The sequence below is a fragment of the Pogoniulus pusillus genome, chromosome 25, assembly GCF_015220805.1.
Source record: "Pogoniulus pusillus isolate bPogPus1 chromosome 25, bPogPus1.pri, whole genome shotgun sequence".
Classification (NCBI taxonomy): domain Eukaryota; kingdom Metazoa; phylum Chordata; class Aves; order Piciformes; family Lybiidae; genus Pogoniulus; species Pogoniulus pusillus.
In genome coordinates, this window is record NC_087288.1 from 15785398 (window position 1) to 15804989 (window position 19592).

The following is a 19592-nucleotide window of genomic DNA, read 5'->3' on the forward strand; positions in this document are numbered from 1 at the left end:
TCAAGCAAAGCCTGGCTGAGGCACTTAGTGCCATGGTCTAGTTGACTGGCTAGGGCTGGGTGCTAGGTTGGCCTGGATGATCTTGGAGGTCTCTTCCAACCTGCTTGATTCTATGATTCTATGATTCTATAATCAGCCAGGTTGGAAGAGACCTCCAAGATCATCCAGGCCAACCTAGCACCTAGCCCTATCCAATCAACCAGACCATGGCACTAAGTGCCTCATCCAGTCTTTTCTTGAAGACTCCCAGGGACGGTGCCTCCACCACCTCCCTGGGCAGCCCATTCCAATGGGATTCTATGGTTCTGTGAGAAGTCTCACCATAGTGAAGCTGCAGGGTATTCCACTTACTCTTATCTCCACGGGATTCATACTTCGCAGCAACACTGCTCTGAGTAAAAGCCCAGATATTAGAAGAACTGCATCTGCTGCATCTATTTTTGTCAAGCTGGGCACTGACACTGTGTGCTCGACACTTTATTCCCACGCTCTGACTGCACTCCCCCTTCCACCCACGCTCTCGGCCCCGCGGAGGCCCGGGCCTAGGGCAGCGACAGGTGCCGCAGTCACCCCCGAGCTGCGAGTCCCGTTAGGAGGCCAGGCCCGGCGGGGCCGGAGGAGGGCGGTCACCGGCCCGCGGCCCGCCCCTCTGGCCCCTTCAGCTGCCGCGCCGCCGCCGCTGCCCAGCCGCCATGAGCGGGGCGCAGGGCGCGGCGGGTGTAGCGCTGCGGGCGGCACGGCCGCTCTGGCTGTGGGGGGTGGCGGCGGCCGTGGCGCTGGGCGCCGTGCTGGGAGCCTGGCGGTGGGCCGGCGGGAGGAGGGCGGCGAAGCGCCGCGGCCGGCTGCAGAGGGTCGGGACGGTGCTGCGCCTCACCGTGTACCCGGTGAAGTCGTGCCGAGGGGTGGCGGTGCGGCAGGCGGAGGTGACGCCCATGGGGCTGCGGAGCGGGGAGCTGCGGGACAGGTAGGGCGGCGGAGCGCTGGGCCGCGCGGGGAGGCGGTGTTCTGACGGCGCCGAGCTGGGGTAGGCCCTGCGGCCAGGCCCCGGCTCCGGCGCCGCGGTTGTCGAGGGGTCTTTGTAGCGCCTTTGGGGAGACACCTGTTCTGCTGGCACTTCGGAGTGCCCCGCGGGACTGCCCTGCGCCTGGCCTTGGCCTCTAACGTAGTTCAACGAGTGTCTGCCCCTTGCTGCACTACAGGTTTTGGCTTGTGATAAAGGAAGACGGGCACATGGTCACAGCTCGCCAGGAGCCGCGGCTGGTCCTCATCACTGTCGGCAGTGAAAATGGGCACTTGACTTTGGAAGCCCCAGAAATGAAGCAGGTGTGCGTGCCAGTAAAGCTCCCCAGGAAAAACCCCGTGCGGAACTGCAGGTAAGGAGAGTTGGGTTTTTTTCCTCCCTTCTCTGCAGAGTCTTTCACCTAGAGTGCTGTGTTCAGTTCTGGGCCCCCCAGTTTAGGAGGCACATTGAGATGCTTGAGCGTGTCCAGAGAAGGGGCAACGAGGCTGGGGAGAGGCCTTGAGCACAGCTCTACGAGGAGAGGCTGAGGGAGCTGGGATTGGTTAGCCTGGAGAAGAGGAGGCTCAGGGGTGACCTTATTGCTGTCTACAACTACCTGAGGGGTGGTTGTGGCCAGGAGGAGGTTGCTCTCTTCTCTCAGGTGGCCAGCACCAGAACGAGAGGACACAGCCTCAGGCTGCACCAGGGGAGATTTAGGCTCGAGGTGAGGAGAAAGTTCTTCCCTGAGAGAGTCATTGGGCACTGGAATGGGCTGCCCGGGGAGGTGGTGGAGTCGCCGTCCCTGGAGCTGTTCAAGGCAGGATTGGACGTGGCACTTGGTGCCATGGTCTAGCCTTGAGCTCTGTGGTAAAGGGTTGGACTTGATGATCTGTGAGGTCTCTTCCAATCCTAATAATACTGTGATACTGTGATACATGCTTTGCCTTTCATGACTTCTGATGCAGAAATTAGAGAGTGGAAGTTTGGTGCTTCTGATTCTTTTTCCAGGAGGTCTGCCTGACCATCAGCATCATTAAGAGAGACCTCAGATCAGAGCCTGTACTGGGAGCAGTGGCTTCTGACTAAAAAGGGAGTAGGTTTAGATCAGACTCAGAAATAATTTTTTTTGTGTGAGGGTGGTGAAACAGTGGAGTGGGCTGCCCCGAGAAGTTGTGGATAGCCCATAATTTCAAATGTTCAAGGCCAGGTTGGACAGAGGTTTCAGCAGTCTGAGCCAGTGGAAGATGTCCTTACCCATGGCAGGGAGGTTGGGCTGCATCATCTCTAAAAGTCCCTTCCAACCCAAACCATTTTGTGATTCTGTGAAATTCTCTGCCGTGGTTTATACAGGAGGCCAGGGTTGATTGTCATAATAAAAGATCTGCATTCAATCTGCTAACCACAAGACAAGTCTCAGGAAAAGATGACACAATACTCAGAGATCATACATTATACATCTGTCAAGTGAACTGTGTGATCTTCAGCCTTCATAGAATTAGAGTTTACACATTTTGTTTACTTGTGATTTTATTTTTGCTTGGATGAGCAATTGCATCTCAGAGCCTCAGTCATGCATATTGGTATTTCTTGGTCACTGCTAGTACACTGATGTAGGTTAAGGGAAATTAAGAGTTAATTGGTATAACCATAAAGTCCTCCAGAGACTAGAAAATACTGGGGGAAGAAGACACAGGGCATCATAATTGTTGGGGGGGGGGGGGCATTGAGGCCTGGTAGGCATGTGCCTAGTGGGTGCACAATTCAGTCTGTTCCCAGGCCTGCTAAGATTAAGTTGGGGGGGATGTTTTGGAAGGTCTTGGAAGGTTTGGTCCAGTAGGTCCAGGAGGAGAACTGGACCTAATTTGTGTATATATTCCTTTTCCCTGAATACCTTTTGTATTTCTGTATATATATTTGTAAATGGCATTTGTATTTAGCCTCCAGTTCTGTGCCACTGTTATTATTTTACTCCCTTGGGGATAAAATACCTTTCTGTCCTTTTGCCCTGGATAGGTCCTGGCTCAAAACTGGGATATGCGTTGGCATTTTTGGATGCACACTGCCCGTTTGGAATTGGTGAGGTTTAGATTCATTCACTTCTGTAGGCATTTAACTGTGGTGCCTAAATGAAAAACTTGCCAGAATTTCACTCTGTGTTCATAGAGAAAAGATGGGCAACCCCAGAGAGCAGGGCTTTCACTGTAGGTGCTGCCTTACAGGATTTCAGGTGAATGGGTTACAAACATAGGCAGAAGGCTGACCATATCCTGGGCTGCATCAAAAGAAGTGTGACCAGCAGGACAAGGGAGGTCATTCTTCCCTTCTGTTCTGCTCTTGTGAGTACTGCATCCAGTTCTGGTCCCCGCAGGACAGGAAGGACATCAGACTGTTGGAGCGGGTCCAGAGGAAGTGACCCAAAGATGATCAGAGGGTTGGAGCACCACCCGCGTGGGGACAGGCAGTGAGAGTTGGGGCTGTTCAGCCTGGAGAAGACTGGGGAAACTTTATAGCACCTCTTCAGTACCTGAATGAAACCTGACAGAAAGCTGGGGAGAGACTTTTTTGCAAGGGTTGATAGAAATAGGATAAAGCTTGAGCTGGAAGAGGGTAGATTTGGGATGGATATCGGGAAGAAGTTCTTTACAGTGAGGATGGTGAGATACTGGAACAGGTTGCCCAGGGAAGTCGTGGATGACTCTGTGGAGGTGTTCAGGGCCAGGTTGGACAGGGTCTTGAGCAACCTGGGTGAATGGAAGGTGTCTCTGCTCACAGCAGGAGAGTTGGTATAAGATGATTTTTAAGGTCGCTTCCAACCCAGACTGTTCTATGATTTAGTTGTGATACAAAGTTACTGATAATTGTTTGGTTAGCAGCTGCTGTAATTAAAACTAAAAGAGTGCCATAAAGGAACTGCATTTGTTAGTTTTTAGCTTAAATCTGTTGCTTTACAAATCCTTGATCAGCACAGCTCAGTACTTCTGTTTATCTAAGGCAAGTGCAAGTTAAAAATTATAGCATATCTCATGGAGGAACAGGACGTTGTTTTAAAGAGCTGTCCAGATGCCTGTCTGTTAGCATGACACATACACTACAAAACAATGCAGTTTTCAACATGATTTAACAGAATATATTGTGCTGATAGAAAAATATTTAAATAGGCTAAATATGTGTCAGTAATGAAAATAAGTCTTGGCTTTTGCTGGTTTAGATCTTGCTGATTTCTTCTTCTCTTGATTTTTTTTTTTCCTTTAATTTACCATAATCACAGAATTGTTCTGGTTGGAAGAGACCTCCAATATTGTTGAGTCCAGCTGTCAGGTTAAAATGACCATGGCCTTTAAAATACATCCCACAGTGCTGTGTCCACAGGTTTCTTGACCATTTCCAGGGACAGTGATTCCACCACTTCCCCGAGTAACTTACTCCAAAGCCTGGCCCCTCTTCCAGTAAAGAAATACTTCCTAGCAGCCAATCTGATGCTCCCCTGGCACAGTTTCTGGCCATTTCCTCTTGTTCTATCATGAAGAGACCAACCCTCACCTCTCTACAACCTCCTTTCAGGTACCCTCTGTCTTTAAAGCTGTAGAATTTGGGAATTCAAATAATCAAGTTTAAGATGCCTGTAAATGGACTATAAATGTTAGCAAGCTGTCTGGTATTGTAGGTGGCATCATAGGATGTGAAATTAGCAATATGTACCTCAAAATATTGCCTTGTACTTTCCTCAGGAGGAATCCTGAGATACTGAATGACTCTAGCATGCTTAAGCAATTGTCAGTTCGAGGTTGATTCTTTCTGACCTCTTCAGCCATTCATAAGAATGTGGTTTGGGAATAGCACTACGCTCAAGCAAGTGGAAATTGGCTTTTGTTGCTAGATTCTCCTCTTCCAGTTCACAACTGGAAGTAGTTTACTGCGCAGTGTGCTCTGCTGGCAAGGCCCTCTGCACAGACTTGTATGTATTCTGCCCAGGGCAAAGCATGATGCCTTCATATTGGTGCTGGCTCGTGCTTGGTAGCTGAGGTAATGCAATGGTGCATCTGGCTGCCAAAACCTGTGCAGATGCTAATCTTCAAAACTGATACATCCAGTTGGAGGCTTTACCTGGATATTTACAAACTTCTATTTGGAGGAGTTGAGTGTAGGACTGAAGCCATCTTGTAGGCAGTTTCTCTTTGTGCAAACATCCAAGGGTTTGTATAGCTCTCTGTTTAAGAAGCTTTCAGTTCTTTATTACTGCCCTCGTCAGTATCCATTGCATTACCTCAACTGAGTGATCTGTTCCCATGGATCACTACACCACAGGGTACTAAGGCCTGCCTCGTGGGTAGAAAAGAGCAGTATTGGAAGTTGTAAGACTTCACGTCTGTTGTCCTGTCAGCCAGAAGGCACAGTGACTGAGAGAATGAAGGGAAGAGAGAGGCAGGTGAATGCTGTCTTGAGCTATGGCATTTAATCCCAGCCTATGCCACAGGGTTCTTAAAGGGATTCCAGCAAAGAGAGCAGGAATGATACTGACAGTGCCTTACTGATAGATCTTTCACTATGGTGAGTAAACAGGGGTTCCTAGTAGCTGGGCTCCATCTAGATGAACTGCCTGGGCATTTTTGTGCTTTAAGCTGCCCAGGAGATAATTGCAGAGGTAGAGGAAACTGCAGTGTATTTGGGTCAAAATTGCTGCTTTGGAGTGACAGTTTATGATCGGCATTGGAATTTATTGCAAGGTTGACTTGAGGGGCACCTTTTCATGTTAGAGAAGTGTTTCTTGCCTAAACTTGTTTGTGTTCTCCTGCCACTGGCTTTGTGCCCTGTGGACTTTGCTTTCATTGTAAATCTTTGAACTCTTTTAAAATACTGAGCTATCCTGTATCCTGAGTTTGAGCTTAAAAGAGGTTCGCTCAGCTCTGGCTAAATTTTCACAGCACTAAAATCTGAAGGAGCTTCCTTAGCAGTCAAGGACATGTATAATTAATAACATCTATAAATGTCAATTACAGTGACTAACCACATCCTTTCAGACTATCATTCATCTTCTGAAATGAATAGTTTTTCATTTGATTTCTGATCAGGAATCTTTTGGGGTTGCTGTCACGTGCAAATGCAAGAGTGTACACTTTTTTTGCTTGAAAAGTATGGCAGACAGGTAGGTTTGTTACTGGTCATTGATGTGACAGTTAGGTCTGGCCACCTAAAGGCTTATTGTTTCAACAGTTGATGTCATCCAGCCATATACTTAGCTTTCAGAGCAAGACCATGAGGAGATGTGTGCCAAATTCAGAAGCCAGCTGCCACCTCATTATAGTCCAGGCAGTATGATACTGTATCTTGCTAGTACTACTACTACAGCAAGCTGTTTTCCTATGAATAGTAAGCATGCTTAAGCCTTCAGCTTTCTGGCTAACTGGCTGATGTCTTGTCACCCTTCAGAGTGTTTGGACTGGATATCCAAGGCAGAGACTGTGGAGATGAAGTGGCTCAGTGGATCACAACTTTCTTGAATTCAGAACCGTATCGACTGGTGTACTTTGAGCCTTCCATGTTGCCAAGGAAGTCGAAGGACATAATAAACCTTTTCCGAACCACAGATGAGGTAAATGAATGTTGTTTTTCTCAGAAGTACTTTCTTTTACCTATTTCTCACTCAGCAAAATATGCCTGTTCCATCACTGATGACTGATCCCAGTTCAGCAAGGTGTGTAGTCATTTACTTAAAACACATAAATCTTAAGCCTTCTCCTTTTCTATGATCATGCTTAAATTTTACTTTAAACCTGTTACAAGTTACCTTCCATTCACAGCTCAGAGTCCCATACTGCTAGTTAAAGAACTATTATGGTGCAGAACAGCATTCCTTTTGTGCCTCAGTGAATAGGAAAAGTTATATATTTTTAAAGATGTTTTGGTGATGTAATCTGTGTTGCATAGAAAACCTTGTCTGCCTATTCCTTGTTGGGTCTAGGAGCGTACTGATAGGAGTGATATTACCTCATATTTTATTTGAAGGAACAATGCTTGACCCAGGGATCTGTAGTTGTCTGCCTAGGAATTAAAATCCCTAGAAGGTTACAGAGATACCATCTCTCTGTGGGAACAGGTTTGAAGGTGTGATGTTAGAGAAAGGTAGTGCAGGTTGGGAAAGGAGACACCATGCTCAGATGTCCTTATGTCCCTGGGGCTATGCATGCCCTTCTTTTTTACCTGAACAATTCTCTCACATGAAGATGATTGAACTGTACCTGATGAGTGCAAGATTTTTAAGCAAGGCAAATGTACCTTGCCTTACTGATGTGATGTGTGGTCTATAGGATGTCAGTGCTTTGAGTGTTGTTGCCCAAAGAGAAGAAGGTACAGTGAATTATGGGGTAATCCCAATCACAAATACAGGCTAGGAGTGGCTCAAGAGCAGTGTTATGGAGAAGGACTTGGGGCTCTCAGTTGACAAAAAATTCAATATGAACCAGCAATGTGCAGTAGCGACCCAGGAGGCAAACCATGTCCCGAGTTGCATCGAAAGAAGTGTGACAGCAGAATGAGGGAGGTGATTCTGCCCCTCTGCTCTCATGAGATGCCATTTGTTGTCTGGATCTGATGCCCTCAGCATAAGAAGGGTGTCGAACTACTGGAGCAGGCCCAAAGGAGAGCCATGAAGATGGTAAGAGGGCTGGAGCAGCACCTCCTCTATGGAGGTGTTCAGGGACAGACTGGATGAGGCCTTGAGCAGTCTGGTCTAGTGGAAGCTGTCCCTGCCTATGGCAGGGGGGTTGGAACTAGGTGATCTTTAAGATCTGTTTCAATTGAAACCATTTTATAGTCTTTTATTTCTTATGTGAGGGCACTGAAACCGATACAGAAGACTAGATTTCAGCAAAAAGGATGTCACAGTAGGAGGGATGACATTCAGACATCCAAGTGTGAGAAGAGGACAGGATTGTTTGTGTGATTATTTCAACACACCTTCATGTGGTTGTAAAGGCATGTCCAATGAGAAGGAAAGGGGGAAATACACGTAAGTGAAAGACAGGAGGAGTGCTAAACACTAAAGTTCTTGCCAGAATTAATCTTCTTGTTGTTTTTTTTTACACAGTGGAAGTAGCATGTATTGGAATTTTCTTTCAGTGTCATTTGTTGGCTTTGTTTGCTAAAGTGGCAGCCTTCCCACTTCCGAGTGAACTTTGACAAGTGGACAGTTGCAGTTTAGTACTGTTGCACTGTATGTGGAACTCCCCCTGGTGTTGTGATAAGATGAATCCATTATATAGACAAAATCAAAACAGTTGATTGTAGTCAACCAGATAAGTTCAACAAGTCCATGCTCATCTTAAGTACCTTTCATAACTTGCCATAACATGTTCTACTGATAGCACTTAGCTCTATAACACCTGGAATAAAAACCTTAGACATACATACAGTATTAGCTTGTAAGACCTTGTGATAGCTTACAGAATTTTGGTTTTATTCTGTAAGTAGAGGTTTAATTTTACATTTTGAGCAAGCAAGCTTGTCGTGGTTACTGAAACAGGAGTGGCCATGCTAGTTTACTTGTTAACTCGCTCCCAGGAAAATGAAAACCTGAATGCAACAGCCTCAACAGAGAGGCTAATATGTGGGCACTGCCTCTGGCTTTTGCCACTCAGTAACTTTCCTGCTGTACTCCTACAGCAGCCTTAGGATTTATTTATGTTTATATAGGTTGCCTATCCAGACTGTAGCCCAGTCTTGATCATCTCAGAAGCTTCACTTGAAGATTTAAATACCAAGCTGGAGAAGAAAGTTAAGATAGAGAACTTCAGGCCCAACATTTTTGTGACAGACTGCAGTGCTTTTGAGGAGGTAAAGTAACCATCTTAAATACATTTTGGAAGGTTTGGTTGTATTTCTTGTAACTTGATTTTTCTTGTGTGATGGTGCCTGTAAGGATGAAGAAAGCTGCTATTCTGTGTTTTGTTTTTTGGGGGGGTTCAGGGTTTCTTTTTTATTTTAACCTTTACTTTTTTTTTTAATTTTAGGTTTGGGGTTTTTTTTTGGTTTTCAATTTAAAAATTGTGGGGGTTTAAGATAATTGGGATTTAAAAAAAAAGTTTCCTTTTTTGTTTTATTACAGCTGGGTTCTAGAGAGAGAAAACGTTTGCTTAGTGTATCTGAAACACTGAAGGAGAAGATGGGTTTATGAATGCTTATTTAGCTTAGCAAATAGTAAAACTTGCTACTGAAAGCTCATCTTTAAGTGTAAAGGCAGAAGAGCTAAGCATGATACAGCTGATCAATTAATGATACAGCTGATCAATTAATGATACAGCTGAGCAGTTTGTAAATCAACAGTATGATGTTTCATCATATAGTCTACAGGAGTAGAGCTGACCCTTGCGATACTGCAGTGTGTTGTTGCATCTCTGGCAGTGTTCTGCTAGTTTGAAGAAAGCACTCTCTGGGGAGGCATCTGGTGATGAAGTGATGACATTGATGTGATCTTATGTCACATTCCTGTTTTTCCAAAGAAGGTCTGCTAATTTCCAAAATGTAAGATATTCCTAAAGTGGGAGTAGTAGTTCATCTTCCAGAAAAGATTTCAATAGGAAGCTTGCGGAGATGAGAAGTAAAAAGTGACTTCCACTAAAAATCTTCTTTCTACAAAAATGATGGGTTACCTGAGGTCATAGGTCAGGTTATCACACATACAGCTTGCTGTGTGTTCAGACAAGTGCATGCTGCAGAACGGGATTTAATGCTTCAGTATCTTTCTTTCCAGATGTAACTATTAGTGAATCCTGAAATGGATGAATGCAGTGACCATTTGGTTTTCATTAAACTAGTACCATAATGTAACTGTACTTATTTTGAGGGTATAAGTAAAGATGATGGTCTGGAGTGGTACTGCTTCTTGTAGGAAGTACTCTGCCACTCCTGGAGAAGTGGATGCACATGGATGTTTCTAAAGTGTACACAATGTTGTCTTTCCTCAGGACACCTGGGAGGAGATCCTTATTGGTGATGTGGAGTTGAAAGGGACAGTGTGTTGTGCCAGGTAAACATTTGAGACCATTATTTTATATACATATATAATGATTTATGATAGGAAACTATGATTGATGTGGTGCTGTCTGTCATTGCAGGTGTATTTTAACGACTGTTAACCCAGACACAGGAGTCTTGGACAGGAAAGAGCCCCTGGAAACGTTGAAAAGGTTGAAAAAAATATAGCCAGTGCTGCTTAGGCTGAGGGAGTGGGCTTAGGCTAGATGTCAACAAATGTTAGAGTAATGTTTTGAAAGCGATTTGAAGGATGCATGTGATATAATCATGCAGTGTAAATGTCTGTGTGCCTGGGCTTATGTTCTGCTTTCTGCAGTTCTACGTGGTAAAGAGAATTCAGAAAGTTCTCTCTTCTTTCTTGCAAAGTTTAGATTCTCTCTTTCATCTCTGCTAGGGTGGATGCCTAGTGTAACAGGTATTGAAGATATTCAAAGGTCTAACTTTGCAACTTTGGCTTTTCTTTTTATGAAGTCTTTTGTATGTGGATTATACATGGATGTGTGAATGCAATTTACAGAATGTGTCAGGTTGGAAGGGACCCTCATAGGTCATCTTGTTTAGCCGCCCTGCAGTGAGCAAGGGCACCTAGCCCAGGGCTACATCAAGTCTGATCCTGAATGCCTCCAGGGGTGAGACCTCAACCACATACCTGGGCAACTTGTTCCAGTATTACACCACTGTCATTGTAAAGAACTTCTTCCTTATGTCCAACCTAAATCTGTCCTTCAGTTTAAAATCTTTCTAAAGAGTCCTTCCCCAGACAGACTTTTTATCTCTATCTCTTTTTCCTCATTGATTCTTTGATCTTTAGAATTTGCTACCACTGATTCTGAAGAAGTGCTCTCATTCTCTCTGCAGTTACCGCTTATGTGATCCATCAGAACGACACCTATACAAATCCAGCCCTCTCTTTGGAAGATACTTTGCTGTTGACAGAACTGGAACAATTCGAGTTGGAGACCCTGTGTACAAGATGGTCCAGTGATGAGAGAAACTTGTATCAGAAGATTACTGTTTCGCTTCGATATGCAGATTGGTTTCCTGTAAACACTGTCACCAGCATAACTTCTTCAAATTCCTTGCAGTATCTTTTGTGCCATATTCCTTTGTAAGGTGCAGTGGGGTCTTTGGGGTTATGTAGTGACAGTTATTTCAGCTCATGTCTTCTACTATTGTAACTATAGCAACCATTTCTTTAGATTTTCTGAAGACTGTGACTGAAGAAACTGTAGTCCCAAAACAGACTCCACAACACAAACGAATATTGCACCTCCTAAAATTTTCTGTCAAGCTTGCTGCTAGAATCTGAAATTACATACAAGGCCTGTATGTCATGTATTAGTTAAATTCAGTGTCTACAAAGAACCACGAATCAGTCATGCTGGGTATGAAGTAAACACATCGGTCAATGAGCTGCCTTTACAAGTGACCATGGAGTGCAGATGGCAAGGCTCTGTCTTAGACTCCACCTTTCTTTGATCCTAACCATCTTAAGCTATCTATATCTGGACATGTGGTTTTGCAGTGTTTCTTACCTTGCAGGTGTTTCCTGAATATTACCACTGTCTTCTGTGATTGGAGCAATATCAGAAGGAGAGGGATTGTTAGGTGACTAAATGCTGCTCTAGCCTAGAGGGGGGATCACTTCCTAACAGTGTGTAAGACTGTATGCTTGTTTAGTTTATGACCACTGCTTGATAGAGTTTGAACCATCAACAACTTCTCCCATGAAGCACACTGTAACACTGAGCCTGTAGAGTAGTGATGCTTTTACTGCCCTATGGGTAGATGTTCCAGTTCACATAAGAGAATTAAGTTGTTCACTGGGTCAGAGACCTTAAGTACGTTGGAGGGGAAGAAGACCTATTGTGAGTGACCTGTTTTCCAGCCTGTCCAAGCTGATGTCCAAGCCAGTGTTGTAGGCAGGGCTCTGGGTTCACACATAGTTCCTTTCTGAGTTAGTGAATCTCGTTACAAGAATTCAGGCTCCTAGGCAGGTGTTTGGGAAGCTGCAGTTTTGGACTGAGTGTGTTAGCATCCTTACTGATTGCCCATTTAGATCTCTGGATGGCCTCCATTCCTGCCTCTATGCTAACAAGAGTGTCATCTGTTTGTAGAAAACTGGTAATTATATTTTCTGCTGTATTTTATACTGCATAAACAGATAGGGGAGGAAACTAGCTGGGTTATGGCAGTAGTATCTTTTCTTTAGATAGGAGAAAAAAGTGGGCTCCAAGACAAAAGCCAGCCATCTTTCAGGTGCTTGTCTACCTGTTGCTTTGGCATGGATTATTAGATCTAGAAAGACTGTTGAGCTAGCTTATAAAAAGGGATATAATTAAGTGTGAAGGAGGGCAAATCATGACCCAGTTTGGTGTTTGGATTCTCTTTTATTGTGAATATGAAACTGGATTTTTGCTGCACGTTCACAGCTCAGACCTGTAAAATGAAGGTCCATTGTGCCTTTGAGCAAGCTCAGATGGATGCAAGTAGAAAGTCTGAAGCAGGCATATGGGGAAGGTAGTTTTCTGTAAATTGAGAGCTTAGAGATGCTCCAAATGTCCTTTGGTTAGCAGAGTGCTCTCTTGGTGCTAGGCTTTTCTGTGACAAAGCCTCCAGTTTGGATTACACCTTGTGTATTTGTGTCTTGTGAACTAGTGAGAGGAAGATGGAGAAAAAGCATCTTCTAAAAAGGAAAAGAATCCTGAGATTTGCTTTCAAAAACCACATGCTGAAGATCCCTGATATCAGAAGGTGCAGCCTCAGGGAACTCCTATTGGTATTACTAAGCAACCTGCTGGGCTGCCAGAACAATTAGTTAATTGTGTCTCCTCATTAATTCAAAAGAGTGGAAGGAAAGAGAACTGAATTTTGCCTCTAGCCATACATTTTTTCCACTGTTGTTTTAGTACCACGGTGAGATTACATAACACAGATTATGTAGTATAGATCATGCTGCTTCTTGCTAGGCTAGCATCAATAGGGCTAATTTGGAAGTTGGGCTATCTTTCCAATGAGAAACTGCACCTGTGTTTCTGTGAAGAAAATGCCATGGATCTAAACCTCTGATACATCTCTGTAAAATCCCCTTTGAAGAATTTGGCTAGAATTCAGGTGTGTATCTGAGGGCAACATATCTCACAAACGACACTTAAATCTGTTACATGATCAAAGAGCATCATGAGGGGAAGTGGAGAGCATAGACTGAGAACAATAGAATCTAAATGTCTTCATCTAAGTGCTGAACTGCTGTAACTGTAGGAATTGTATTTGATTTTGTTAAATCCATTTAGAGATTTGACTTAAGTCACAGGTTTTTAAATTCTGTAGTTGTAAAATGTTAATTGTGTTTTATTTCTTTTTAACTTGAAGAAAAAAATATAAACTTCTATTGAATCCAAACTCTTGTAAAATATATGAGTCTTTTTTTCCCTGTGTTTTCTGTTTCAGCATATAACTTCAGCTGCTGTTTCCCAGCATATATAATTATATAGTCATAGAACCATAAAATCACAGAATCAACCAGGTTGGAAGAGACCTCCAAGATCATCCACTCCAACCTAGCACTCAGCCTTAGCCAAGCAACTAGACCATGGCACTAAGTGCCTCATGCAGTCTTTTCTTGAACACCTTCAGGGAGGGCGACTCCACTACTTCCCTGGGCAGCCCATTCCAATGCCAATCATTCTATCAAGAACTTCCTGACATCCAGCCTATACTTCCCCCGGCACAACTTGAGACTGTCCCCTTGTTCTATTGCTGGCTGCCTGGGAGAAGAGACCAACCCCACCTGGCTACAGCCTCCCTTGATGTAGCTGTAAGCAGCAATGAGGTCACCCCTGAGCCTCCTCCAGGCTGCACACCCCCACCTCCCTCAGCTTCTTCTCATAGGGTTTGTGCTTCAGGCCCCTCACCAGCTTTGTCGCCCTCTTGTGGACACATTCCAGTATTTCAACGTCTCTTGAATTGAGGAGCCCAGAACTGGACAACAGTACTGATAGTGAGATATATATATATCCATGTTAAAAAATGAATTTATAATTATGCATCATTTTATATACTTTTTAAATTATACGATTAATATATAGTTATTAATGGGTTTTTTAATGTTTTGTTGATCAAAACATTAATCATTGTTCAGTGACCAAAGTAAGCCATATGCATAAGACAGCAGAACCATCAAATTAAGTGATCTTCAGACTCAAGTTTTACATCCCTTGTCATCTAGATGGTGAAAGTGATGTTTACAGCCTATCTCCTTTTTTCCACAGACAAGTGAAAACAAGGAAAAACTTGGTTTGAAAACAGGGAAGTTTAGTACACTGAAGTCAATACAAGGTTATGTTTCCTGTTTGAAGTCTCTAAGTATAAAGCCAAACCCTTTTTTTTCTAACAGCACTTCATGCACCAATGTAATTCTTGCAGGAGTTTGTGTGAGAGAAGGCCAGTGCTTGCACACAGAAATTTCTTAGTTGCTTAAGATTTGAGATTGAGAAGCAGCTTCAGCCAAGTCTATCTCCCTCCAAAAAAAAAACTCTTGATAAAGATTTGTACTTCTGCATCTTAGGGAGGAAAAAAGCCTTCCAGAGGTAGTGCTCCATTTCTTCATGAGAAGAAAAAAGATTTCTGTCACTTAACCACTCCAAATGGCAAAAGCTTAAAAAAATGGCTGCCACAGGCTGTTCATATTTCTGATCTATTTTGACACCTTTGATCACTTATTCTCTATTATGAGATCTATAAGAAATTCTCTGGACTGGGCAGCTTCAGGGCTAAAGACTTCACCTGCAACATCTTTGTTTCTATTTGAGAGTTCTTTAATAAATAATGCAGGCATGAAACCCACATGTGTATTGTCAGTCTTTTCTTCAGCTGGAAGAGGCACAGTGTTTCTTGTAATCATAGAATCAACCAGGTTGGAAGAGACCTCCAAGCTCATCCAGTCCAACCTATCCCCCAGCCCTAGCCACTCAACTAGACTATGGCACTAAGTGCCTCAGCCAGGCTTTTCTTGAACACCTCCAAGGACAGTGACTCCACCACCTCCCTGGGGTTGTTGTGTTTCTGTATTACTTTTTGACTTGTGTTTTACTGGATATAACTACATATATTGTAACTACCTACTTGTATCTTGTGCTAATCTGTAAATATAAAGCTTCATTCTAATCTCCAGCTCGGCTGAGTCTAATCTGAGTGATTTTCTTAAGTGTGGGGTGGGCAGGTAACACCCAGAGCATCACACCTTAGCTGCTCCTCATAACACCTGTTCTCCACACCCTTCACCAGCTTTGTTGCCCTTCTCTGGACACTTACATTGTAGTTCTGTCATTTTAAATTGCTAAAACAAATGCTAATTCCTATCTGTGCTGGAACTTTGGATTGCAAACTCTATGTATAAAGAACAGACAGATTAAAAATCATTTAGGATGCAGCTTTCTTTGCACCTTCTGGGGAAAACAACCAAAAAACTCCCCCAACAACCTAGGAATGTAATCTGTGGGCACAGCGAAAAGCTGAATTAGCCTTGTTAATCCAGTGAGGCTACCAACAAAGCTGTGTGGATCCACTTCACTTTTCATCTGCACTTGGCAAAGCTCACAGCACAATATGGTGCATTTTCACCTTCAGTTTCCACTAGAAATTGCTTTTAGAGTGACTCATTCCACATTTGTGTTCTTTTTGTGGTTCCTGACACGTTTCACATTTCAGTAGCTCTTTGTTCAAATACACACAGCCTTAACCACTGGGACTTTATCTTCTTTGACCTGTTCAAGTTAAGGATTTGTAAGCCCCAAGAAGCCATACATCCATCATCTCCAAGGACAAGGCCTGAATAATTCTTTCACCTATATATAATAAGGCGAATAGGATCTGACTTGAGATTTCAATGTGCTACAGATGAGCTTTGCCTTTTTGGTTTGTGTTGGTTTTTTTTCTGAATAGCCCTGCAGGAATTTGTCTTGTTTTTATTTCCAAGCTCTGTTTTTTTTTTTTCAGGTGAGCTGTTTAGCCCAATAAGCTTTCCAGACAGGAGCATCTCTGGATTTGTTTGTTATATGCAAAAACACAGCCCTGGAAATGTAGAACTTCTGCTGTGAGACCTGTTGCAGCTGAAGTTTGTACTCAAGAACCTCCTCTGTGATCTGCTGCTGTGTACCTACTCACTAGGGTGCTTGTATGGATGAGAGCTGTGTCTGTAAGGGTCTTCAGTGCAAATAAACTGAACTGCACCCATTTTGGAGCATAGTACAAACCTCATAAACTTCTCCCAGATAAAAGAATTGAGCATGAACTCTATAGCCTGTCTTATGACTGCATGTGAACTTTAAGCTCTCCTAAATATAACAAAGTGTAGGTTTCCAGGGAAGAGATTCATTAATTTTAGCAAATAATGTCCTTTGCTGCATCCCAGAGAACTGCTGAGAGATCCAGCTGAGGATCCTTCACTCTTGCCTGGAGAGGCTTTGCATTTGGCAGCACTGGGTCCTAAATCTGTGCTAACTCTACAGTTGTCAGCAAATTATTCTCCTACCTCTCTCCTTTTCCAGATGTTCAAGCAGTAAAGCTGTATTTTACTCTTACTGTCAGCTGTTTGACAGTGCTGCTGCTTTTTCAATACATTAAAAAGTTAAGATCTTAAATCACTGATAAAGGATAAATACACTCTAACCCCACATTTGAATGGAGTTGCTGTTGCTCACCTGTCAGCACTCTGCTGTGGTTACTGGAGCTCAAATCACCCTTGTGTGGATGTCTTGGGAAGTTTGCTTTGCTCCTCATACTATTTAAGGGTTTTAACATTACTGGAAGTGCAACTTCTTCAGCTGGGATCTTGGGGAAGATCTCCATTTGCAGTGTGCTGCTCAGGGTGTGTCCACACAGCCCTGGTCGTTTTACTGTTGAGTTGCCTGCCCTGTGTATCAGAAGGTAAATGTATTGGAAGGTAAGAGGTAAATGTGTTGGAATGCAATCCATCTGGTTTTTAGGTGTAGCTGCATGGCAGGGATCAGCATTTCCCTGTTCTCCTGGATTTCCTCTTTGTTGTGTCCAACGTAGAAAAGGCAACACTCTCATTTACTTTTTGTTTTGTTAGTGGTTATCTCCTCATCTGTCTGTTAGTGAAAGTAGACAGGTGGGATTTTACCTACAGGCAGCCTATAGCTCACAGGGTTGGCATAATCATTTAGAGGAGAGTAGTGAAGTGAAATGGATGAGACTTTTGTTTAGACAGAGAATCTGTTCCTCGCTGTGCCTAAAGTGACCCTGCACAGCCTTTCAGGCTCTCCTGTATTTTATCTCTGACATGGGTGGATTAATAGTGGCTTGCCCCATAAAGTAGGAGGATGGAGCTGTGCTTAGTAATAAACAGTCTGAAGTGTCACTATCGTTAAGTGTAATCAGGGGGAGAAGTAAAAGTAGGATTCCTGGGTTCCCTCCAAGCCTTTTCTTGGCTAACAAGGCACTCAGGCAGCTCCAGCTGCTCTTCCAGTAAATGCTAGGGTTTGCTGGTGTCTTGCAGTTGTGTTTAGAAACAACAGAGGAGAGACAGTGGGTTTGAGAAAGATGTGTAGGATGGGGAGGTAAAGTCTCTTTGCAAGTGCTGAAAGAACATAGGAAAAGTGAGAATTTTTTTGTTGTTGGTTTTTTTTCAGAGTGCATTTCACAGCAGTGCCCTCACCACCTCTCAAATCCTGTTGGACTCTGCCTCATAGATTCATAGAATGCTTTGGTTTGGAAGGAACCTTAAAGATCATCTACTTCCAACCCTCTCTCCATGGGCAGGGACACCTTCCACTAGATCATGTTGCTCGAGACCTCATCCAAAGTGCCTTAAGACACATTTAGGGAGGGGACATCCACAACCTTCCTGGACAATCTGTTCCAGTGTCTCACCACCCTCACTGTAAAGCATTTCTTCCTAATATCCAGGCTAAATCTGCCTTCCTCAAGCTTCAATCCATTCCCCCTTGTCCCACCACTTAAAAGCCCTTGTGAAAAGTCCCTTTCTGGCTTTACTGTAGGCTTCAGGTACTGGAAGGCTGCTATAAGGTCTCCCCATGGAGGTGTTGAAGCAAAGCCTGGCTGAGGCACTTAGTGCCATGGTCTGGTTGACTGGCTAGGGCTGGGTGCTAGGTTGGCCTGGATGATCTTGGAGGTCTCTTCCAAGCTGGTTGATTCTACGATTCTATGATTTTATGATCCTATGAATCTTGAGAATCTAGCCTGAACATAATGGGAATGTCACCATAAAAGAGTTCACTATTTCAGGCTTTCCTCAAGTGTTGTTTCACCTAGAAACATTAATGGACTTCAGATGTAATTTGGTGGAGTCTCATGTGTAAACATTTTTCTGCTGTCTGTGTTTATCCTAAGCTTTAGTGTTCCTCACCAGCTTTAGCATGTAGAAGGAAATTGTTTAAAAGATTTATTTTTTTGCTCAGCTCTTTTTATGTGCTTGCTTTGCTATTGATTGCACTGTGTTTATGTGCAGATTTTCTCAAATCCTTCTGTATGGCAGTTTTCTCTGGTTGGGATGGGTCTTTCAGACCAAAAAAGGCAGAAAGAACATAGATCAGAGAGAGCTGAAGGTGTGATATTTAAACCTCTTTAAATCTCACTCGTTTGTGGTTGCAAAAGATTTCAGTGTAACAACATTGTTAGGGTCTAGGGTAAACAACCACTGCAAAATGAAAAAGATGTGACTTCTTCAGAGGAGATTAATTATGTGTCTTAATGCAACCAAAACCCTGTGTGTGTATCCTCCATGTGGCATGTACAGGAAAGCTTACTTGGGATTTCATGTACTGCTTTTTGGGCAAGATCTAGGTTTTGGTTGCTTGAACATCATTTTCCCCTCCCCTGTCTCCCATCTTGGCCCAGGTGGCCAAGAGAGCCAGTGGCATCCTGGCCTGCATCAGGAATGGTGTGGTCAGCAGGAGCAGGGAGGTCATTCTGCCCCTGTACTCTGCACTGCTTAGACCACACCTTGAGTCCTGTGTTCAGTTCTGGGCCCCCCAGTTTAGGAGGGACATTGAGATGCTTGAGCGTGTCCAGAGAAGGGCGACGAGGCTGGGGAGAGGCCTTGAGCACAGCCCTACGAGGAGAGGCTGAGGGAGCTGGGATTGGTTAGCCTGGAGAAGAGGAGGCTCAGGGGAGACCTCATTGCTGTCTACAACTACCTGAGGGGTGGTTGTGGCCAGGAGGAGGTTGCTCTCTTCTCTCAGGTGGCCAGCACCAGAACAAGAGGACACAGCCTCAGGCTGCGCCAGGGTAGATTTAGGCTGGAGGTGAGGAGAAAGTTCTTCCCTGAGAGAGTCATTGGACACTGGAATGGGCTGCCCGGGGAGGTGGTGGAGTCGCCGTCCCTGGAGCTGTTCAAGGCAGGATTGGACGTGGCACTTGGTGCCATGGTCTGGCCTTGAGCTCTGTGGTGAAGGGTTGGACTTGATGATCTGTGAGGTCTCTTCCAACCTTGGTGATACTGGGATACTGTGTGATCTTATCATCACCCCAGCCCTGGGTGTTTGATATATTGACACCTGCTAGGTCTCAGGTTGAACCC

The 19592-nt window shown here is 44.1% G+C and overlaps 1 protein-coding gene across 1 annotated transcript; it reads left to right on the forward strand.

The window, feature by feature from the left end:
• The first annotated feature begins 600 nt into the window (after positions 1-600).
• On the forward strand, positions 601-13432 carry LOC135186642 (mitochondrial amidoxime reducing component 2-like). The gene is made up of 7 exons (XM_064164554.1): positions 601-964; positions 1200-1373; positions 6428-6590; positions 8690-8830; positions 9961-10022; positions 10111-10182; positions 10889-13432. Exons 1-7 carry the CDS (start codon positions 693-695, stop codon positions 11013-11015), a joined length of 1011 nt encoding a protein of 336 aa, XP_064020624.1. The 5' UTR covers positions 601-692; the 3' UTR covers positions 11016-13432.
• The last annotated feature ends 6160 nt before the right edge of the window (positions 13433-19592 follow it).